Below are 25069 nucleotides of genomic sequence, written 5' to 3' on the forward strand. Positions count from 1 at the left end.
CGGCCCATTAGGGGCTTTTCCATAATGCTGGCTTGTCAGAGCAGCCAGAAGCCTGGAACAAAAGAGCTACAGAGAGGGAAAGCACCATGTCCCCAGATTAAAAAGGTGGGGAAAGGGGGGGGGAGAAATCCATGTTCTCAGCAGGGAAGATAGCTCCCTCCAACTGGAGAAGCTGCCAGGGTGGCTGAGAGATGGTAAATAGCTGGAGACCGCACAAACAGCAATACTTTTGGGGCTTTGCTGTCATCATGGCCCAAGCAAGCTGAATTCGCTTTGTGAACAGGGCTGAATTCACCCTGGTGAGAAGGGCTCTGCTTGCCTTAGCCAAGGGATGATCAAGGCTATAAAGATGGGCTTTAAGAGGAGGGCAGGTGTATGCACCCAGGGAGAGCGGAGTAGACCTGAGCCTTCCGCACAGACACTCTTTGAGATTTCTCCCCCAGATTTGGAAGAGGAATAAAAAAAGATATGCAAATCTATGCAAGCTTTCTCTGTAATTAAGAGAAAGAAAGGGTATGCAAATATATGCAAATTTGGAATAAATGTGGCAAAGCTTTTCACAGTTCGGAACTGGTATGAAGGTGGGGCTTGAGGGCCCACCATTCTTTCAGGAGCATAGAGAGCACAGAGGCAGGTTAATAAAACCCATCCTTCACATTTTCAAAGATTTTAGATGTCTGAGTCATACCTTCAAAAATGACACCAGCCCACCTGCTAAATGTTTCCTACATTCCAGGTAGCCCAGGGCAATTTTTAGATTAAAACCCCACCAGTTCTCTAGTCCTAATACAGTGCAATCTTTGCACATTCCTGTGCGGAGCTGGTATTTGCCATGTGAAACTAAGGACCGCACCAGCCACATTCCTCCACGCCCAGCAACACACATCCACAAAGCCGCCTCTGGGTACACTGCCGCCACCACCATTTCCATTTTGGGCTTGCTGTCCCAACATTTTATCTCCTCCTTTTGGGGAAAAGCCTTGCCCCGGTCTCCAGCCTCTTTTCAGTCCCTCACCCTCTTACTGAGGCTGAAAAAGACCGCAGACTGAGGTGGTCAAGCTTGACTAAGCCAAGTTTAAAAACTTCAGCAAAGACGGACAAAGCATTTGGACAAGGAGGAGGAAAAAGAAGAGAGGCTGAATTCATGAAGCACAAAAGGATTTGTTTGTTTCAATGCTTACAGCAAAGAACTTCCCAGCAAAAGATTCTGTATTTCCACAAAGAATTTCACAATCAGGGAGAGTATTTAGTGCAACCAATGTCTGCTGCCCTCTTCCCCATTTCAAAATGTATTTAATTATCCTATAGAAACCTTCTACCTCTGTTGATCTGGATATTTAAAACCAGCCCTGCATTTGTTTAAGATGCATTGTTTTGTCTCACAAGATGAGCTTGAACATACCCAAGAGATGGGCTTTGCAATCTTACTTTCTGTGCTACAGAATACAGAATAACAAGAGTTGGAAGTCTTCTAGTCCAACCTCCTTCTGAGGCAGGAAACCCTATAGTATATCATTTCTGATATCATACATTCTGTATCTTTCATTCCTCTGTTCTTCCCATCAATTTCACAGGGGATGCCTGAAATGCCCAAGATCACAAGTACCGGTAAGTATTGTGTTCAGCTAAGTTTTGTACGAGCTTCTTCCGCTAAACTAGCGGCCATAATCAGTGCCAAATCAATATGGGTGTTCTGGCTAGCTAGCTGAGGAATTCTGGGAGTTGAAGTCCAGGAGCCTTAAAGTTGCCATATTTGGACACCCCTGGCATAGAACTTTACCCTCCTGGATATTCCAAAAGGTTTGATAGCTCTATGATGCATAGTTTTGTGCAGAGAGCAATGGTGGTAGATGTTTAGCATGATAACATACCGGTATGTCCCTTTACAGCAGGGGTGTCAAACTCAATTTCACTGAGGGCCGCATCAGCATTGCGGTTGCCCTCAGGGGGGCAGGTGGGTGTGGCCTGGGTGGGTGTGGCCTACTGGGTGGGCGTGGCTAAAGTGCATATGGCCTACTGGGTGGGCGTGGCCAACTCTACATAGTTGGCATCAAGGGTGCCTATGGGGGCCTGGGCAGATCTGGGGGTCTCTGGCAGAAGGAGGGTCTCTGGGCCAGGATCAAGGCAGCGGGGGCCGTTCCCTCACTGTTTCCAGGATGGCTTCGCGGGCCACATGGAACCACTTCGCGGGCCGGATCTGGCCCCCGGGCCTTGTGTTTGACATGTCTGCTTTACAGTGAGAACTCTCTCACATCTATACATACTTCCATTTATAAAATCACCTCTTTATTAACAGATATTATGTTTTATCAACAGGAATAAAATACAAAACAGAGAAAACAGAAAAGCATACATCCAAGAGTAACAGCCACAAAAATTGTGTACAAAAAAGAAATAGAACCGCCCCCCCCCAAACATCAAATAAGCCTAACATTGAACATACAAAAAATCCACCCTGGCTGGATCCTGGAAATATTTTTTTTAAAAAAAATCTGATAAATTTTCTTCCCTTTACATAACAAATCTACAAATAATTATAAGCTTTCTCATCCTTATTTAACAAGAAAAATATATTATATAAACAAATATTTCAGATGAGATCTCTAATAATCAAATCAATCTAACATCTAATCTAATCTATCTCTATCTATCTAGGTATATGTATATGTATATGTATATTTTATTTTATTTTATTTATTTATTTTATTTATTAAATTTATATGCTGCCCTTCTCCCTAAGGACTCAGGGCGGCTCACAACAATAAAAAGTTAAAAACATAAAATACAAAGTTTAAAAAAGAATTAAACAATGAAGTAAATACATAACAATTGACCCAATAAAACCAAATTTAAAACTATAGTCAGTCCAGGCCCGATTGTTGAAACATCCATGTCTTCAGGTCACGGCGGAAGGACCGAAGGTCAGGGGCCATTCGCAGAACCCTGAGGAGGCCGACTCTGTGGGAGCGAACCGGGCAATGGGAGGTTGATAATGGCAACAGGTGGTCTCGCAAGTACCCCGGGCCTAAGCCATGTAGGGCTTTAAAGGTGATTACCAGCACCTTGAATCGCACCCACCTTGAATCGCACCCAACTGGAAGCCAGTGCAGCTCGCGCAGGAGTGGTGTAACATGGGAGTATCGAGAAACTCCCATAAGCACCCGCGCGGCCGCATTTTGCAGCAGCTGAAGCCTCCGGGTGCACTTCAAGGGCAGCCCCATGTAGAGAGCATTGCAGTAATGCAGGCGAGAAGTGACAAGGGCGTGGGTGACCGTGCATAGGGCATCTCGGTCCAAAAAGGGGTGCAACTGGCACACCAGGCAAACCTGTGCGAAGGCCCCCCTGGTCACAGCAGCCAGATTATCCTCCAAGTTAAGCCGTGAATTCAGGAGGACACTCAAGTTGCAAGCCCTTTCAGAGGGGGGCAATACCTCCCCCCCCATCAAAAGAGATGGAACATGTTGGACAATACGAGATGCCGGTATCCACAGCCACTCGGTCTTGGAGGGGTTCAGTCTGAGCCTGTTCCTTCCCATCCAGACCCGCACCGCCTCCAGGCACCGGGACATCACGTTAAGGGCATCACTGGGTTGGTTCGGGGTGGAGATGAACAACTGGGTATCATCCGCATATTGGTGATACCTCACCCCAAAGCCACGGATGATCTCACCCAGCAGCTTCATATAGATGTTAAACAGGAGGGGGGAGAGAACCGACCCCTGAGGCACCCCACAGGTGAGGGGCTTCGGGGTAGATCTCTGCCCCCCTGCCAATACAAACTGTGAGAGGCCCAAGAGGTAGGAGGAGAACCACCATAAAACAGTGCCTCCCACTCCCAACCCCTCGAGCCGTCGCAGCAGGATACCATGGTCGATGGTATCAAAAGCCGTTGAGAGGTCAAGTAGGACCAGGACAGAGGAACAACCCGTCCCGGGCCCGCCAGAGATCATCTACCAGTGTGACCAATGCCGTTTCTGTGCTGTAACCAGGCCTGTAACCAGGCCTGAAACCGGACTGGTGTGGGTCCAGATAGTCCGCTTCATCCAGGAATTGCGGAAGCTGACGCGCCACAACACTCTCAACAACCTTCGCTACAAAGCGAAGGTTGGAGACAGGACGATAGTTATTCAAGGAGGCCGGGTCCAGGGTAGGCTTCTTGAGAAGGGGCCTCACCACCGCCTCTTTTAAGGCGGAGGGGAAGACACCCTTCATCAGTGAAGCATTGACAACTGCCTGGAGACAGCCCCCTGTCACCTCCCCAGCAGCCAAAACTAGCCAGGAGGGACATGGGTCCAATAGACAAGTTGTAGCGCACAGTCTAATAATCCTGTCCACATCATCCAAAGAAACAGGGTCAAACTCACCCCAAATAGTATAACCAAGACCTGTGCTCTCCACTCCACCGGATTCCACCCAGTCGGAGTCCAAACCAGTCTGGATCTGAGCGATTTTGTCCTGCAGGTACTGTACAAATTCCTCAGCCCTACCCTGCAAGGGGTCATCCCTCGGTCACTGATTTAGCAGCGAGCGGGTCACTCTAAACAGGGCAGCTGGGCAGTTATCTGCGGACGCAACAAGAGCGGAAAAGTAAACAGGCTTTGCCGCTTCTATCGCCACAAGGTAAGACTTAAGATAAGTTCTTAGCTGTGTTCGGTCAGATTCGGATCTGCTGGACCTCCAACAGCTCTCTAGGCGTCTATGTCTATGTCTCTATATATGTAAAGGTAAAGTTTCCCCCGCCCTCTAGGGGCCGGTGCTCATCTCCGTTTCAAAGCTGAAGAGCCAGCGCTTGTCCGAGGACGTCTCCGTGGTCATGTGGCCGGCATGACTAGACGCCAAAGGCGCACGGAATGCTGTTACCTTCCCACTGTAGTGGTCCCTATTTTTCTACTTGCATTTTTACGTGCTTTCGAACTGCTAGGTTGGCAGAAGCTGGGACAAGTAACAGGTGCTCACTCTGCTATGCGGCACTCGGGATTCGACCCGCCAAACTGCCGACCTTCTGATCGAGAAGCTCAGCGTCCTAACCTATTGAGCCACCGCGTCCCTATGTATATGTATAGATAGATATAAAAGAAAAAAGAACAGTCAACAGATTAACCTTCTTGATGCCTTTCAAGCTCTACAGTGCAGAGCCTGAAACAAAATTAAACCTAACCTGCATGTTTCCAAAATTAAACCTAACTTGCAACCACCTTGATGCATCCCATAACCATCTATGGATATTTCCTCTTCCTTTCTCTTAAGTTACACCCATTAAATTGCCAGGCTTGTGAGCAGGAACTGTCTGTGCTTAACCTTTGCACAACACTCTGTAAATTTCAGGTGTTTATTCAGAAATAATGATAGTGATTGTTTGTCTTTGCATGTAATGTGATTGTTGTTTCAGTAGGCTGAGTTTAAAGTCTGCCTGAAAGGCCAAGCCCAGGAGGCTGTTGGCTTCTTTCTGTAGGTTCTGACTGATTTCTCATTCCTAAAGCTTCGACTCCATTTTCTATAACTCACTGGCCGCCAATGACCTCAAATCTGGCCCTCACCCATTGCCAGCTACTACCAAATAGTGTCAATCCCAGCCATCCTTCCTCCAAATGGGGCCAGCGCCATCAGAGAATGAACCATCACCATCCTTGTCTGTGTCAATCACACGTTTGATTCTGCACAGGACTTATGGGAAGGAAGACTCAAGAGCTGGCATCAGAGAGCAGACATTTTCTGAAGTTCCTTCCATGCAGTTAACAGGGATTCTGAGATTCACTGGTTTTCCCACAATAACCTTCTCAGCTCACCCCAGGGTTTTCAGTGCTAAAATCCTGGTGCAGGTGGTTTAGGTTTGGCTTTCAGGTGGCTTTACTGCAGCTTTCCTCAATTGGGCAACCTCCAGAGACGTGGAAACCAATTCCCCTAATTCTCATCCATGGTAACAACAGATGAGGTGGGGGGGCGGTAGATAAGAGGAGAAGCTTCTTTGGTCAACATGGGTGAAAAGCAGCCCCATCATTAGCTGGCCTCTGCTTTGATTCATCTCTTTGGGGCTAATGTACAGATAATCCTTTACGTACGACCACGACTGAGCCCAAAATTTCCTTTGCTAAGCAAGACAGTTGTTAAGCAAGTTTTGTCCCATTTTACGACTTTGCTTGTCACAGTTGTTAAGCGAATCATTGCAGTTGCTAAGTTAGTAACACGGTTAAGTGAACCTGGTTTCCCCATTGACTTTGCTTGTTAGAAGGCTGCAAAATTTGATCACAGGACCGCAGGACACGGCAACCATCGCAAGTACAAATCAGTCGCCAAGTGTCTGAATTTGATCATGTGACCCTGGGGATGCTGCAACAGTCATAAGTGTGAAAAACGGTCATAAGTCACTTTTTTCAGTGGTGTTGTAACTTTGGTCACTAAATGAACTATTGTAAGTGGAGGACTACCTGTAACAGAAGAGCTCTTCCTCCACCAAAAATCCCCCATAAATTCTCTCCTATGTCCCCTAGAATATCTCCAGAGACTGGCTTTATGAAACAAAGATGATCAGCGAAGTCACATGGTTAGTTGTAGAGCCTCAATTGCTGAGAACTTTTGGGAAAGAATTTGCTTTCTGTCTTTCATTTCAGTGGAAACGAAAGAAGAAACCGATTAGCAGTTCACTCTATTTTTTCCCACATTATCAGAGCCCACTGTGATCAGAACATGTCAACAGTTTCCTACAGGGCAGGTAGAAAAGCAAAAGCTGAGTGAATACTCGGGCATTTGTTTTTCAAAATCTCACCTTCTCTCAAAATATATTTTGCAGCCTGAAAAATAAGAACTCAGAGGCAACAAACAGCTACTGGTTCCAGACTTTCCATTTGGCAAGGCTCTTATAACGTTTGAACTCATGTTGACGATTGTAAAGAAATAGTTTGTCCCTCCAGCTTACAAGTACTTGAGAAACAAAGTTTGCCTTTGACCCACTTTCCTTTGATGGTACTCTCTAGATCTGTTGGTGACACACATGCCTCAACATCTCTAGAGAGCATCAAGCAGGCAGCTGTCTTTTAAAGCACTGTCAGTGACATGGTGCAAATACAATTGTAAGCTTGTCAGGAACAGAGAGAGACAGCTTGGAAGGGACAGTCTATGTATGTACATTTCCGCATTGTATCGTATCTCATTTTCTTTAGAAGCCTTGCTACTGCGCTTTTGATGGCAGACTCTTCAAATAAATAAATAAATCTCCATGTCCCTGTATATTGGGGTGGAGGACAATTAAAGCACCATGTTTTCCTTTTAATACTCCCTAAACCTGCTCCAAATTGGGCTGATGGAATTTAGGGCACATTTGCCTCTTAAATTCACCCAGCCTCACCAAAAAGGGGCCGAAATTTTAACCCTGCCCTTTCCAGTGACACCATGGTGACTCAGAAGTTAAAAAATTAACATACAGACCAGAAAGTTTCTTTCCAAGTCCAAGAAAGGAGTGACAGTCATTTCATTTGCTAGTTGACTCAAGGAGTTCCTTCCTGTACAATTAAATGTGACTGTCAATTAGATGTAAAGCAGCAGAAGGTTCTCCCATTAATCTCCACCCAGAGTCTTTTTATACAACTACCCATACAACATGGTTGGATCCAAACAACTTGCCGAAGCTCTGGACAAAGCAAGGCACTTCCAATCCATGCGTTTCCCCTAAAAATGCTTTCCAGGCCAGTGCTGGAATCTTTTTTGCCTGCTGAGGGTAGGGCGACATCCTCTATCTCAGCTAAGAAACCCAATGAAGCACCAAGTTTTGTCCTCCAGAAAATGGAAACATCTTGGAGGCTTCTGTCCAGTATCTATTGCCAACATGGAGGCAATTAGTATACCCTTAAGACTTCAATGAGGTTTTGATAAGTCCCTCAGAAAGAAAGAAAGAAAGAAAGAGAGAGAGAGAGAGAGAGAGAGAGGGAGGGAGGGAGGAAGGGAGGGAGGGAGGAAGGAAGGAAGGAAGGAAGGAAGGAAGGAAGGAAGGAAGGAAGGAAGGAAGGAAGGAAGGAAGACACCCGTAGCCCCGTTATAATGCCACCTTCACTCCAGCGTGGAGAATTGTAAGAAGTTCTAGGCAAGCCAAACTGTTTTAATTGACAAAGAAAGAAAGAGAGAGAGAGAGAGAGAGAGAGAGAGAGGGAGGGAGGGAGGGAGGGAGGGAGGGAGGAAGGAAGGAAGGAAGGAAGGAAGGAAGGAAGGAAGGAAGGAAGGAAGGAAGGAAGGAAGGAAGACACCCGTAGCCCCGTTATAATGCCACCTTCACTCCAGCGTGGAGAATTGTAAGAAGTTCTAGGCAAGCCAAACAGTGTTTTAATTGACAAAGACTGAATTCACCCATGTTTTTTGAGCAAAATTATCTATAGTGGATGCTCAGCAGTTGCCAAATTGAGAGGGAAACAGATCCTTTCAGCACAGCAGGTGCAGGCTGAACACCTTGGTTCATCTGTGTTCTCAGAACTTCCCTTGAGGTCTTAGGTCTGTTGTACAAAAAGGAGAGTTAGTCATCAGAGCTCTCAAGAGACATCACCAATGTCAGAATCATAAAATGTTGAGTGTTTACTGGCGTCAGGCACCCTGAATAATGGCAAAATGAAGAGAATACGGCACTATGGCAAAGAGAATACAGCAAAATCATGACTTTTGTAGGGAGAACTTTGTGCGTTTCCTGCCATAACTAGGTTGCAAAGGGCAATCCGTGGTCAGGAGGAGGTGTAAGAATGTCCAAGAAAGCAAACTCTGGAAAGTATTTTTTTACAAGGGCCAAGGTCAATGATGAAAGGCCTAAAATTAGCCCAGGCAGCTGCCCTGGAGGGCACAGGTGGTGGCTCCCCCACCAATTCCTCATTTCTCATCTCAGCCCTGAAAGAAAGGCAAAGCATTCAGCCCCCAGAACCTGATTAATTTTAGCACAACATAAAAGAAAGAACAAGAGCCTAATGCTGGGAAAGATTGAGGGCAAGAGAAGAAGGGGACGACAGAGAATGAGGTGGCTGGATGGAGTCACTGAAGCAGTAGGCGTGAGCTTAAATGGACTCCAGAAGATGGTTGAGGACAGGAAGGCCTGGAGGAACGTTGTCCATAGGGTCGCGATGGGTCAGACACGACTTCACAACTAACAACAACAAAAGAAAGAACAGAGAGAAAGAGCAGAAGACATGTCTTCTGAGTAAGTCAGCTCAGAAAGAAGTCTGTTTCACGACACTCAGAATTTACTCCTGGGGAAATGGGCAAACGCAGGTTTCCTCTCTTTTGACCCAACGTACCTTTCTTTAGGGTGAAAGACAGCAAGGAATCAAAATACTAGAAGAGCCTTCTTCAGCCTGGAGAATTATGGGAAGCAGGCTGAGAACAAATCTGGGAGGTTCCTGGTGAGGAAAAGCTGATGGTGACCGGGTTCATGTATGGCACTAAACTATAATGTGGCTTGTTTGATTTGGCTTAGATGCAGAGGGAAGCCAGCCAATTGTGATGTTTAAGAAGTCACAATGAAACAAAACATGGTTCAGTTTGGTGTCTGCATTAGGTAATACAGCAACGAGCAAATAGGATTACCGCATCAGGGCACCAAAAATCTGGGTGCCTAGTCAGTAAGCAGCCAAGAGATACAGCAAAATCAGACTGCCTGCTGCCATCTAGTGGCTGCCTGGATTTTTGCTGCCCAGATGTAATGTAGAATCCTTTTGTGGCAAATACCACCTTCTACAAAGTTTCTCCCTGCTCAAACTCTCACCGTGTCCCAGAGTTGTTCAGTGCTTGCCGGGCCTCTCCTTCTCTTCAAGTACTTTGCCTCCTGTCTCAGGAACTCCACTGCTTGTTTATAAAGAAACCCCAGCTAGAAATAGAAGAGCTATTACTGGTGTTTTTCCCCCCAGAGCAGACTCTCTCTCTCCTATATATCTTCCCTCTTGTCTTGCTGTTTGAGTTGCTTCGTGGCCAGGAGTTTTTGTTATTGCTGGGAACTGTTTATTCAGCCAGCCTTACCTGTTATGAAAGGTGATACAGATGGGAGGGATCGTCCTTCCCAGCCCAGCCATCTATCTCTCTGACAGCTAAAGCCCTGTGCAGAGGGAGGGACCAAGGCATGTCTCTTAGCCTGGCCTGCCATTCTAACAGGCAGATTGGTCTGAGGGCACCTTGGCTGAAAATTTGGAGGGGTGACAGAGAAAGCAAAGCAGGCAATTAGTGCCACGATTCAGCCTCCCAGACTAACTGAAGTAGAGCCTTCCCCAATCCACTACTACTCTTCCCATCCCCACTGTACCTGACAGGTGTGACACATCTGGGAAAGTAATAGGTAGAGGGTGACAGGAGGGACAGGACCTACAGGAAGCAGGAAACTCTGCAGTAGGTATGGGGTCGTTCTTAGGGCTGGGAATGAGATTTTATCTTTTGGGTGCTGAAATTTGGGACAATTCTTAAAAATAAAGTCCCACCTGTTTAAGAGGTAATCGCTGTTATCTAATTGCTGTTACTTTGCTGTTCAAAGTAGCTGGCGCTGAATTGTGGTGAACTAGATGGAGATGGAAAGGACCTGGGGGCCTCAAAAAGGAGTTTAGGAGTTTATGTAGGGAAGACTCAGTTCCAATCAGTTGTATTTGTGCTTTAGTCTCTGGCAGAGTGGGGGTGGGCGCCCACTTCTAAGAATTATTAGAATTAAAACTCACTATTATCAAGGAGGAAGAATCTGCAAGAGCTCTTTGCAGGGTTTATCGGTCTTATTTTGCAACTGGCAGTTTGAAATATTTACAAGTATCTTACAACTAAGTGTGTCATGTCAGCAAGTCACCCTTTTAAATGTATGTCCCTATTTTCTTCAAGGAATTCAAGGTGACAGGTCAGATTTCTCTTCAACATTTTACCCTCACAGGAACTCTGAAAATCTAGTTGGAGATCAAAGATGGCTACTGGCCCTGATCACCCTTAAGAACACTGCAGTTTTTGAGGTCTAGAAACTAGAAAATTGACATTCAAGATGGGAGTCAGGCTGCCAGAGTCCTATTCCAATATTTAAAATGTAACTCCCCCCCCCAATTCCCAGGGTCTCCCCTCATTGCCATTACATGCCCTGGATTCCCTGGTAAAGAGGATGATCGTGGAAGTGATAGCGTTGTTTGGGAGAAAGAGTGCGCAATTGAACAATCTCTGCCTCATGCTCCCTTCAGTTCTGAGTATTTCCCTCTTAGCCTTCACTGTTGTAGGCAGACACAATTCACAAGCACCTCAAGGCAAGTGGAGCAGTTCCATGCATCTCAAGGATCAAAACATGCCCAGTCCTCCTGCCAAGAATCTCTGAGCTGATTCACTTGTACAAATGTCTATGGCAGGGGTAGGCAACCTTGGCTCTTTTATGACTCGTGGACTTCAACTCCCAGAATTCCTGAGCCAGGCTGGCTCAGGAATTCTGGGACTTGAAGTCCACCAGTCATAAAAGAGCCAAGGTTGCCTACCCCTGGTCTATGGAATGAGTGCATCTAGGCCTGGGGTAGGCAACCTTGGCTCTTTTATGACTCATGGACTTCAACTCCCAGCCATGCTGAGGGGAAAGGGAGAGTTTTCAAGCTGAGCCATGCTAGCTCAGGAATTCTGGGAGTTGAAGTCCACGAGTCATAAAAGAGCCAAGGTTGCCTACCCCTGGTCTATGGAATGAGTGCATCTAGGCCCGGGGTAGGCAACCTTGGCTCTTTTATGTCTCATGGACTTCAACTCCCAGCCATGCTGAGGGGAAAGGGAGAGTTTCCAAGGTGAGCCATGCTGGCTCAGGAATTCTGGGAGTTGAAGTCCACGAGTCATAAAAGAGCCAAAGTTCCCTACCCCTGATATTCTAGGCTTTTTCTCTAGGAAGATGGCTAAACAGAGTATCCAACGCCTCTAGACCTGTACACTGGGGAATCATCCCAGACAGCAAAAACCATTTTGCTGCCAAAAGACTTGCTAATTATTCCTTTAAAAAATCATCAGTTATGGCTTCCTGGCATCCAGAATCAAATTCCAGTGAAGGTAAACACTACCGTTGTGAATTCCATGAACTCTTCCTATTTTTCATATGAAATGAAAAGCGTGAGAGCTACTGTAAAATGTTTAGTCGTCTTTAACTTAGCAAACAAGAATAGGGACTCTCTGGCAACAAAGAGGTCTTTAATCTTGGAGAGAAAAACTCAGTCTGACTAGAAACTCGAGACATTCCAATGAGAAACAAACATATCGGAGAAATAACCACCTCTGCGGGCCACTGCCTCTTGATCATCTTCATCTCAGCCCACAGATGCTTCCCTTCCAGACAAATACATATGTAGTATCTTGGAATGAACAGAACACAAATCACACAAAGAGACAAACGTACAAACCCAAACTTAGACATGCCTTATCAGGAACCTCAAGTCTTAATGTGTCTTGATTGTCTTTATTACGGTATCAAATTCCACCCATTGTGTTTAACATTGGGCAAAACAGTTTGTCTTTAACAACATACCTTTGCATTTCTGCCTGAGAAATCCAGTTTCTAGAGTCAGCTTGATGTAGTGGTTAAGGCCCAGAAGGCCATGAGTTCTGGAATCTAGGGCCCAAAGACAGCTGGGTAACTGTTATGTCGTGGGCTCTGGAGAGCAGGAATGAAGACACACAGCTGAGTACAGAGAAACTCATTCTTTTATTCAAGCTGGAACTGTACTAGGACTTGGGGCGCACCCCGCCACAATATATAGCCAAACCCTATGGTAGCAACCAATCAGATTGAACCCATGTTTGCCGCCCGAGGTTGACCAATTGCAGGACAGGAGACGTCCTGTCTGGGTTGCTGGAGAGCCGTTAGCTCTCCAGCAACGCACATGATGTGGTACCAAAAGCCCAGTACATAACAGTAACCCTCGGCCAGTCCCTCTCTGTCGGCCCTAGAAAGCAGGCAAGGGCAAACCACTTCTGGAAAACTGTGTCAATAAAACTGCAGGGACAGGTCCTGGTTGTTGCCAGGAGTCCAAAACTGACTTAAAGGGGTCACATGTGCAGACATACACAGAGGAACACACAAATGAAAGCAGATGTAATTATTAGGTTTCACTACTGGTTATCTTGCACTCCAGTATCCCTAAACCTTTTTGCCAGATCTTTGTAAATCTAAAAAAAAAATCTAAAAAAAAAGCAGCATCCCTTGAAGCCACTCTTCAGTCTAGGACAGAGGTAGCCAACCTTGGCTCTTTTATGACTCGTGGACTTCAACTCCCAGAATTCCTGAGCCAGCATGGCTGGCTCAGGAATTCTGGGAGTTGAAGTCCACGAGTCATAAAAGAACCAAGGTTGCCTACCCCTGGTCTAGGAGAAAGGGTAACATAAATCAGTGACACCATAGACTGGGAGGCTTCTTAGCGTTTGCTCTCCCTTTCCTGGAGACATGAGGCTTGACTCAGTTGCTAATGATGGGAGTTGGCGTTGGCGGTTCCTTGGGCCAGTGCATTTTGTTTGCTCTTGCTCAGAGTTTGACTGCAGAATGACCTGCTGAGAAGTATTTTGGAGCAAACCCAATTGGGAGGAACCAGGTACAAATGACGTGCAGGTGTCTCCCTACAATCATTGGGCAAGAACTGGGGGGGGAAGGACCCAATGTAGGGGTGCTAGGTCTATTAACAGAGCGAGGAATGGCTAGAAAAAAGAAAAGCCAAAAAGGTCTTCCATCTCAACAGTTGCATTCCTAACGCCTCTTTCTGAAATGGAAAAAATACTACACACATGACAAGTGTGAACACAGAGAGACTGATAACTGGAACGAGCAATGCTAAGTGGAAGAGAGTGCTAAAGAGATGTTGGGACTGGGCTTCAGGGAAGCCGAGATGGATTTCATAACCTTCAGATCAAGACAGGATGTCCTTGGAGAAGCTACAGTACATTTTAACCTAGAACAGGGGTCTCCAAACTTGGCAACTTTTGACACTTGTGGACTTCAATTCCCAGAATTCCCTAGCCAGCGTGGAGTTGAAGTCCACAAGTCTAAAGTTGCCAAGTTTGAAAACTCCTGGCCTAGAAGAACTAGAATGAGGCCAAATAACAGCCAAAAGGAATTCTTGGATCAGGTTAGGCTTTATAATTTAATGCATAACTTGATTTGCATCTTAAGCAATGCATTCAAGGTATAGCCAAACCCCATATTTGCAATGGGATGGGACATTTAAAAATGAAAAATGCAGGCACTTAATGCAAGTCAAAAGTGTTGCACTTTTATCTTAGTCCCAGGTGGATCGTGTTCAGTGTATCATTTTTGGATGTTATCTTCCCAAAGTAAACGTTGGTAAGAAATCACATTCAGCATTAAGCCTAAGAAAACATCAAGGTATTAGAATGATCATGTTTGGTAGAGGGTTTACGAATCCGACTCTGGGAAAAGTGGTTTTCTATGCATTTAAATGTACGAAAGAGAACAGGAAACCTATCCACGTGTATTTAATCAGAATATTGTTTCAGGTGAAACTTCTTGTTATTGTTAAAGGAAAGTTTTAGGCCATTGTGTGAGAGCAGATTTGTGACTCAAGGATTCTAAAAGCAGCTTTGGTTTCCTCCTAGTCCCAGTTTGTCTTAGGCAGGTGTGTGTAAGTTTTGAACTGGGCCTACTGGAGAAGGGGGGGAGTTCCTCCCTGTTGTTCTGACAGCCACTGTTTGTTTCTCTCTCCATTTGACAATCACTCTGGCATACAAGGGGAAAGCAATTAGCAGAGGTCAAGAATGTTGACACAAAACTGGTTCCAAGCAACCAGGGAAACCTGCCCTCGATTATAAACCAGGGAGAGGCGAGCAAGAGGGCTCATTAGTAAACCCTGTTTGCAAAAACGTAAACAGAGTTCACTGCACTTGTCCTCCAGCTGCCACCAAACCCTGCGAAAGAAGAGATCAGCTCATTAACCAAAGGAGAAGGAGAACTACGAAGGAGAATTAGGAGACAGAGAAGAAGGAAGGAAGGAAATTTAGTCAAGGGGGATTGGTGGGATTTTTGACAAATTAGGAAGATTTTTACAAAGATGCCTATCCCAGCCAGTCTACTTCTGGAATCATGCCCATACAAGCAAGCCATTCCGAAGTGGAGACCTGGACCACCACTCTTTTAATGCTGGCTGCAGAAACAGGGACACCCAAATTACAACTCCCGGCAGAAAAAGAGGCCTTCCCTTAAACGTGCAGCTGCCTCTATTTGATGACTTGATCACTTAGCTGTTTAAGGGTGAATGGCTGATGCAGACGTGTATCACAGCACAAGGATTTACCAAATCAAGCAGTTATAGGGAAAGGGAGGAAACACGTCTTGTTTTATTTTTTAATGAAATCCTGTTTGCAGGGCTTCAACTAAAACACATTTATGCATTGATATTAGCCATCGTCTGGATGCCGTGCATTATTCCAGTGAAAAACGAATACCTGAAAGTGTACTCATGGTGCAAATAACAAGCAAAAATCACATTATGATGAGCAAACTGCTTAGTAAAAAAGCTGAATATTAGGAAAAAATGCATTGAAAAGTGCACACATTAACAGAAACACACATGGCACATATACAAGTTTTCAGGCACATTTTAAATGGCCTGTGTATTCTTTAGAAATGTTGAAGGGAAGCACATGAATTGGAGCAGCGATAATGTTTGATGGGGATAACTGGGCCCTATTTCTGGATTTACAATAATAAGGGATTCTTATCTCTGTAGTTTTGTATCTTTGTATTTTTCAATTTCCATTTTCTAGTTTTATTCTGCCTTGCATCTTATATTTATGCTGTGTTGTTACTTTGGAATGTATAGCTCATTTACCCATTAGGTATTTTACTAGGGGAAATTAATCTTTTGTTGGAATACATTTTTGATTTATTTTTTTGTTCAGTTTGAGCAAAATCGACCTCTACCAATTCCCTCTCCCTTCTCATTTATACAGTGCTTTATCAGAAGAGTTTCTAACAGATAGGCTATGTCTGGCTATGGAGATTCTCAATCAACCAGGTCATGGTTGTCCCAAAGGCAACTGGACTTTCTTGGGGTTTTTTTTTTCCTAATGTTTAGCTTCTCATACAAGAAGCTTCTTCAGCTCTGAAAAAAAATGTTAGGGGAGGAAAAAAAAACCCTCCCAAGAACAGTTGCCCTTTTGGAAAAGTACCTTTGGGACAGGCTGTGCGTGATACATGGGCAAACAGGTAGGACCACCCCAGCAAGCATCTCATAGAAACAGCCTTAGAGAAGCACGGAAGTGACATAATAAGACAAGCCCTTCAGCAGATGCAAATGAGAGTCCCGGATAACATTGGTAATGAATTGATGTGATTGATGAACTCAAGCCAACAATTTTGGTTCTCACTTCTCATCAGTTCGTTTTCCGTGAGGTGTCCACAGGGCATGGTCAAAAAAAAGTCAAGATGGTTTACATGACGTGCAAGCAAAGTGGAGCAAAGTTTCACATAAAAAACAGAGCTTGGATGGCAGCAGCCATTCTGCTGCTGCTGCCTGCTTAGCAGTTGGCTACTGGCATCCACCAAGTGACACCTTGTTTGTCAGTTGTGATTTAATGCCTTGCTTTTCAGCTGAACATGCACTTGGCAGTTTGCTAATCCATTAATCCCTAAATTAAGAAAGCAAAAAACATACCGGTGGCATTCCTGGAAGTGACTGTCCCTTTACTCTTCAGCAACAATCCCCAAAGGGAATACTTAGATGGGAATAAATGAGTTTTGCAGGGAGCTGGATTCTGAAGAGCAGGGCTCAGGACAAAGGAGGAATGCTCAGTGACCCGCCCCCCCTCAGCCCCCCCCCACCCTTCCTGGGGGCATTTTGCAAGTGGAGAAATGTTCCAATCTGTCTGCAATAGAAGTCAGGCTGGGGCTAATCCGATGAGTGCCTCCCAGATTTGCATCCTAATTAAACGTGAATGCTTGCAATTCCATTTCAGCTCACAACCCTCCAAGCCGGACCAGACAAGCAGCTGGCTTCTCTGGGCCCTCCTTGTTGTTTTCTATATTTCAAGCACCAAGAATGTGTCAAAGTGAAATGGACTTTCAAGTTTCCCCCATTTAGATAGGAGGAGGAGGAGGAGAGACTGGTCTCTCTTTGAGAAATAAAGTTTTGCTGTTGGAGGCAGAGTAGCCAAGGCTGGCTGCCCCTCTTAAACACTTTGTCCCCAGAGTCACTCAGATATCTTCACACCTGAAAGAGAACACCTCTTCCCTTTTCTAGCAGCAAGTATATACAAGTAGTCTTTGTTTAGCGACTGACTCATTTAGCAACTGTTCACAGTTACGACAGCAATGAGAAAAAAATAACTTCATAACCAATTCTTGCCTTCACGATCTTCACAGGTCTGCAAAGCAAAGGAAAGCTGACGTAGGATCATAAGCCTAGCTGCAGTTTCACTTAGCAACTGCTTCACTTAACAAGTGAGTTGTCATTCCCAATTGTGGCCACTAAATTTGAACTACCTGTACCTAAAAAAAACCTCAAGCCCTGATGATGTATTTATTCTTTTTTTTTTTATTGAAAAGTTTTAAAATACAATTTTCCTTTAAAAAACCCCCCTTCCCCCTCCCTCCTCCCCCCCTCCCTCCCCCCCTCCCTCCCTCCCTCCTCCCCCCCCCTGCCTCCCCCCTCCCCCCCTCCCCCCCCACTTCCCAGAGCTGAATACAAGGTATATATATAAAAAGAAAAAAAAGAAAGGCAAACATAAGCAACCATGTACTAACAACTATAAATTCTAAAATCCATCACTCTCTAGCTTATATAGGATAAAACAAACCTTGGCAATATTAAATATATATAAAAAACTAAAATAAAAAAGAAACACTTTCTAGCTTATATAGAATAAAACAAACCTTAATAATATTAAATATGATGTATTTATTCTTTTCCCACACGGAGTTCCTAACTCAGACACCCAAGATCAGCCCTTTCAGCCATGATCTCATTCTGCCAAATGCAGAGGTCTCTCTTTCAGAGATGTTGAAATTTGTTTTTCTGCCATAATTCCTTCATTGTAAGGAAAGTTATTTTCTCTTTGGGTTTGGTTTATTTTCTGTAGCTCATTGGAAGGAAAAACTGGGCTTTTGGGTCTTCCTACCAGGGAAAAGGTAGATATTACAATTTTTGCTTCATTGGAAAATACTTTACTGATTCAAACATAATGTATTACGGCTGTGCAATTATTTCACTCAAGATATTTGATTCAAAGATAATGATTTGATTCCCCCCCCAAATTGTATTCCAAAGTTTGAACCATCAGACTGAATCAGACATCAATTTGAAAAAAAAATCTGGACCATTTTAGAAACTGGCATGTGTACAAACATGTTTTTCCAAAGCCCAGACAGGGTCGAACTGATTTTCTAAATCAATTCCAAAGTCTGGTAATCCAATGGATCTGATTTTCTTGGTTCAGTTCAGAAATCTTCATCAGCTGAACACTGACAGTTGAAGCTCATTTATCAGTTTGAGCAAACCATCTACAACCTGGAAATGTAGATTGAGACAGTAAGAATGGTCATGGTGGCTGGGGATGATGGGAATCATGCCTTAGCAGCCGGGAGGGAGCAAGACATTCAATAGGGGTTACTTCTTGTGTCTTTACCTCCAGAAACTAAGAAAGAAAGGCACCTATGAGTTTGTACAGTGCCTAGGAGGCGTGATTAACCTTTTGAACAGCATCATTTAAACAATATCTCTCTCCCCCCCCCCTTATTACTGACTTGGTGTAAGGAGCCATAAAACAAGACCCAGTGGACTTAGCCCTCCACAAATCAAACCCTTCTCTCTTTAAGGGTGTCTGTTTATTCTTATCACTGGCACCTTACTTTCAACACGTAGACAGCTTAGGCTGAGTCAGGGTTTGTAAAATAAGTTTTCCCTCTCCTTTCAGTGGTGCAGCTCAGCAGTGGATGATGGGAAGGCTGAAAGTCTCAAGAAGTCCTCAGACAAGATGTTGCTTAATCAGAAACCACCTCTGCATAATTTGTGCACAAGGCAGTATTTGGAAGTTGGTGAAAGCCCATCTCATCTCTTCCTCCAAGCATTTAATTTTAAATCTATTTTATTTTAATGTGTAAATTTTTATCTGTATTTTAGATGTGGTGTTTTGATGTATGTGTTGTTTTTTATTCACATCAGCCGCCTTGATTGTCAAAGAGACAAAAATGCAGAGTACCAATCAAATAAATTTCCTGCTTTGAGAAAAGTTTGCCGCTGCTTTTGGATTTTTTTTAAAAAAAACTCCTCAAATAGTTTACGAATACAGGACCTCCTGGAAGTGTCCGTCCACCCCATCTAACTACCAATTTCTTTTTGCCTCTCTTACAATATCAGCCAAAATGCCTAGCAAAAGCATATTTTTCTTCTTCAGACAGTCTTGGCATATGGACCTTACCGAAACTGCAATTGAAAATACCTTTTGTAGTTTGAATATACCACAAAATAGTAGTATATATGTGGAGTGGTATATAGTATGGGTGTGGGTGTAGATTCTGGAAAACAAGCTTATTGTGGATAAACAGTAATAGTTCTGAACAAAATTGTATCCATGAAAAGCTCAAAATGACTTGCAAACCACGCTTTACGCTTCTTGCCGGTAGAATCCTTTAAACCGCAAATCTCTATATAAGGGATTTCAGTTATATAAGTCAGCGTTTCCCAACCTTAGGAACTTGAAGATGCGTGGACTTCAACTCCCAGAATTCCCCAGCCAGCTACTCTCAGCCTCAAGCCCAGAGACAGCACTCGAAGTCCAATCAAATTCAATCCTTTATTTGCTTCTGCTTAATGGACAGAATCTTGCCAGACACATAGCTGGCTGGGGAATTCTGGGAGTTGAAGTCCACGCATCTTCAAGTTCCTAAGGTTGGGAAACGCTGATATAAGTTATATGAAGGCCGCTAAGGAAGAGTAAACGCTCTCTGTGCATGCTCTGAGACACTTACGACTTCTTAGCTCAAACCGAAGGCGCTAGAAACAAGCCCGGGTTCTTCACCGCTTTGACTAATGCCCAAATAATACTCCCCACCCACCCATCTACCTCCGCTAAAGAAAACTCCGCGAAGCCCAGCCCTTCGGTCCCTTTCACGCCGAGAACGATTTAGGCGACGAAGCCGGCGAAACCACATTTCCCAAATTCCACGGCAGTTTTAAGTTGTTAAGTTAAAGTTGTTAAGCCTTTTAAGTTTCGCCTTTCCCTTAGCCGGATTTGGGGGATACCCCGGCGTTTCCTCCTAATTCCCACCGCATCAGCCGGCGATCTAGCTTCCTAAAGCAGCGTTTTCCAACCTTAGGAACTTGAAGATGCGTGGACTTCAAGTCCCAGAATTCCCCAGCCAGCTATGCTGGCTGGGGAATTCTGGGAGTTGCAGTCCACGCATCTTCAAGTTCCTAAGGTTGGGAAACGCTGTCCTAAAGTTACAAAAGCGCGCAACTCCACTCAGCCTAAAACTAAACCCAAACTACTCATCGCTCCCTCCGACGGGGAAGGAGAAGGGGGGGTCGGGGGAGGGAGACAAACAGGTTTTGCCTCTCGGCGGCGGCGGCGGCGGCGGCGCGCAGGTTCAAAGGCGTCGCTCGGTGGGGCGAAACTCTGGCACGCTTCCCCTCCCGACCGCGGACAAAACACGAGAAAACTTCCATCCCCGACTCGGGGGGATCCGATTCCCAGCGAGCAAGCCAGCATCGCGCCCGCGTTCAACACGCCCACCGCTTCGGCTCCTGTTTAGGGCTAAACAGATCCTCGCTTGTCTTGGGTTGTAAAGGGCAATTCCTCCGCACGATCCGGCTCACAAGCAAGCACCCGAGGCCGCGGAGCAGACAGCGGGCGAAGCGGGGCTTACCTGCTTGCGAACCTGCCGAGCGGACGCTCCACCAGAGGAGGAGCAGCGTTAGGGCGGGCAGGCAACTTCGGATCTGGCGCTTCTTCATGGTTCACCGAGAGGGCTTCAGGGTGTCACTCGAGGAGAGCCCCCGTTCCCCGTTTCTCTCCCGGCGGCGTGCGCGGGATTTCGGGCTACAGCATTCCTCTTTGGGATGGGAAAGACGGAGCCGGAGGAGAGGCACCTGATCCGGACCCAAGGCGGACGAGTCAGATTTGACGGGGCGGGGGGGGGGGGCGCCCGATCACTTGCTTCTTTCCCGCTCCATTGAGTCTTTGGCGAATCCCCTCCGTCGACGCCTCTTTTTCGACTCCCCAAAGTGGCCAATTCCTCCCCTCACCACCACCCGAGCCACGAACCCGGACTCGTAGCGCTTTGATCTGTTTTACTCACGCACAACTCACAAATTACACACACTCTTCATTCACGAGAAACTCGGGCGTAATTGGCTGGGGCTGCGCCGCGCTCTGGCCAATCAGAAGACAGACAGCGAGAGAGAACTCCGGAAAGAGGAATGAAAAGCGGAGATTTGTTTTGAGGAGGAAAAGGCGCGCGCCAGAAGAGTTAGTCGACGGCCGGCTAGCCGGTTGTTTATTATAGCGTGGTCCGACCGTCTCTGTCGCGGTATAAATTAGTGATGCCTCGGAACAGCAGTCGCTGCTTTTGGTCTCTTTAAGTTGGGTAGCCTTGGTGGAGGGCTAAATAAAAGCGATTTTGTCACACTTGATAGTTTCATTCACGTGCCCGCTTTCAAACTGAATTCTTCCTCCTGGGTAATTTAAAATGGTCATTGTCCCACTTACATCATTTTCTGCTACCACCCTTGGATTTCGCCCAGACTAATGTTCAGCATCTGTCCCCATAGTCAACTCATTTGTCATATTTACTAAAGTAAATCTGATCTACATTAACCCCAAGAGTTGGGTGAACAGCATTTCTTAGGCTAACATTTGGTATCCTTTGCATCCTACTTAATATAGCCTACCTCAGATAGATTATGCTAAGAGCCTCTCTTTGAAAAACGTTCCAATGCTAGGAATGGTGGAAGGAAAAAGAAGGTGGATGACCAGCAATAAATTTGTTGGTCTCATTTACAACGGCAATGGGTGCGTCACTGAAACACCAGAAAGACCAGTTCAGGGATTGATAGCTGTGGAGAAAAATCTTTGTGATTGCTAGGAATCAACACTGAGTTGATGGAACATAATCCACATTTGGTGGACTGGCTTGTCGTCCAGTGGATCATAAGATCACAATCATAGGGTAGTCATCATCACTTCCATTTGTTATGGGAGATCCAGGTACAAATCCCTGCTTAGCCACAAAGTTCACCAAACTATATTAGCTTGCTACCTCAGTTTAGCTTGGCCTGTATTACAAGGTTACTGGAAGAACGTATGGCATATACCGGTACATCTTGGGAGATAATGTGCTCATTGAATTAAGTCTCCAAAAGGGTTAATATTTGGAAGCTAAGAAGAGGCAGAAAAATTTGAACCTATTAGAGCAGGGGTAGGCAACCTTGGCTGGCTCAGGAATTCTGGGAGTCCACAAGTCATAAAAGAGCCAAGGTTGCCTACCCCTGTATTAGGAGAAACATACTTTCTACAAATTAGTAGCTCTCTTCTGTCTGTAATGTTGAACAGTGGTTCAGGATTTCACCTCAAGATTTCTAGTACCTGAACCTGGGACCTTCTTCATTTTAAGCATGAGTTTCTCCGCTCTCCAACAGTCCCTCCCTGTCTAATGCTACCCCCAAGGAAGTAGCATCTGAACTAGTGAAGGGCACTTAGACCAACCTTAGGTAAAGGTAAAGGTTCCCCCACACATGCGTGCTAGTCGTTTCCAACTCTAGGGGCTGGTGCTCATGTCTGTTTCAAAGCCAAAGAGCCAGCACTTGTCCGAGGACGTCTCCGTGGTCATGGGGCTGGCATGACTAGACACCAAAGGCGCACGGAACACTGCTACCTTCCCACCGTAGTGATCCCTATTTTTCTACTTGCATTTTTACGTGCTTTCCAACTTCTAGGTTGGCAGAAGCTGGGACGAGTAGCAGGCACTCACTCTGCTACGTGGCACTCGGGATTCAACCTGCCAAACTGCCGACCTTCTGATCGAGAAGCTCAGCGTCCTAACCCACTGAGCCACCGCGTCCCTTAGACCAACCTTACCTACATGCAAAATAATCTAGGAATTAGAAATGTTGACTTTTAAGTTGAGTAGATGGATTTGATCAAAGTTCAACAGCCCACCCTCTCCTTGCCATTAACTATGGAGTGGATTGTGTAGGAATCTGAGGAACTCAGCAACAGAGTTGATGAGTGAGAGAAGACAATATCTCTGTTCTCCTCTACCATTGGTGGTGTTTGATCTCAGCTGGTTGACCTTCTATCTGGCCAGTTTGGGGGCTGTTTTGCTCAGGGTTCCACCCTTTGGGGAAAGTAGCCAATTAAAAGTAGCCAATTTACCCTCTATTTTTCTCCTGGGCACTCACAAACTTTCAGAATTCTGGCATCCTGGCAAGAGGGCTGGAATTGTGTCTCATATTTATGAAATCACAAGATCTTTAAATAGGAGAGTGTCCTCATTGGCAAGGTTACAACACATGAGACAGAGATGATGGCAGAGATGCAGGAGTGGGCGCCCTGAATAATGGCCATAGTCAAAGGGAAGTGGGAGGAAATGAGATCAGTGTGGCCAGAGAGGGAAAGCAATGTTCATGGATGCTGGCTGGCTAAGGACTCCCCACCACAAAAGAGATTAAGGTTCACCTGGCTTTGATACATCATTTTGTTGACAAGACTCTGGACTCATGTAAAAGTCACAAGACACAAAGATCATCTAAAGAAGGTGCAGCTCTGCAGAGTATTGTTTTTATGCTTCAAACCACCCAAGTGAGATTTTTCAAAGTTAAATCCAACTCACTTTATAGTTTGTAAACTCCCTGAATTGTTTCCAAGCATAATCATTAATAAACTGCAGTGTTAGTGGCTGCCCAGCAATTAAGAACAGAGTTTATTTTTTTCTGCACCCAAAGTTGAAACATTGAACTGACACCAGACCCTAGCAGCTACTAGAAGGAGGGACCAAATTTAAAGAACAAATGTGGAAGGAGAGATTAAACCCTGCCTGGTCAGCTGGGTAGCTCAGCTTTATTCAGATACCAAAACATGGCACAGACAAAATCCCCCACTGCTTGTAAGAGCTACAACTTGATATTGCTAATGCCTGTTTAAAAACCTGCTTATAATCAACCTCAATTTTAATCACAGCGAGAGCAGAAGCAGAGCCCATTTTAGGATGTGCCACAAATCCAGTGTGCCCCCAGTTAGGCTACTCTCAGCCTCAAGCCCAGAGACAGCACTCGAAGTCCAATCAAATTCAATCCTTTATTTGCTTCTGCTTAATGGACAGAATCTTGCCAGACACAGGCTATAGCCTTCTAATTTACTAGACCTATCCTGAAAATTCTAGAATGTGGCTAGACTGAAACTCTTTCCTCTCCCCATCCAGCTCTGGCTTGCACAGTCTCTTGGTCTGGGCCTCTCTCTGGGAAAGCTCTGTGTTGCCAAAAGACTTTTCCCTCACTGCTCCTCCAGGCGCACCTTCCATCACATCTACTACGAGCTTTTGCGGGGGTGACCTCGATGTGTGGTCAAAAGATGGGGGTTGTCATGGTGCAGTCGAAACTCTCCATTTCTATCAGTGTCACATCAAAAAGTAGGTGAAGCTTTAACCACACCAATACAGCCATCTTGACTTGATTTTTTGACCGTGCCTCAGGGACACTCCTTGGATTTCACCAGCAGGCACATTATGAACAGCTTTGAGTCATATTTACATTAATTCCCAAATTAAAGCAGTTTCCAGGTATGGCCTAGAATTAATTGATGCAGATCAACCCTAACCCTCCTGACTTGGTTCAGAAATGAACCGCTCTATACCTGCCACTCAATTCTGTGCATGGCTGAGTTTTAAAGCCAGAATTCTCTCCACCCCACCCATAAGTGAATCACACCGGAAATAGGTGGCAACAAAAAAGATTATTATTTTTTAAACTAATTAGAGCCCCTGGCTGAGTCCTGACCTGGAAGCCAATCCAGCAAGCTTTAGGCAAACCTTGGTAAATAATGTGGAAGCTCTTTGTACTTCTTATTTCCTACTCAAGTCTTCCTAAGGACTTGATTTCATCTATTTCTAGGTGATTTTAATCCTTTA

General features: G+C 45.2%; 1 protein-coding gene across 1 annotated transcript in view; it reads right to left on the reverse strand.

Annotated features, from left to right (window-relative positions):
* Positions 1-21452, reverse strand: part of ERBB3 (erb-b2 receptor tyrosine kinase 3) — a 111279-nt gene extending 89827 nt beyond the window's left edge. The window contains exon 1 of the mRNA XM_083355432.1: positions 20813-21452. Coding sequence (XP_083211558.1) covers positions 20813-20900 — 88 coding nt within the window. The 5' untranslated portion in view covers positions 20901-21452. The remainder of the gene's footprint in view (positions 1-20812) is intronic.
* Positions 21453-25069: the final 3617 nt, after the last annotated feature.

This window comes from Vipera ursinii (genome assembly GCF_947247035.1).
Source record: "Vipera ursinii genome assembly, chromosome: 2".
NCBI lineage: Eukaryota > Metazoa > Chordata > Lepidosauria > Squamata > Viperidae > Vipera > Vipera ursinii.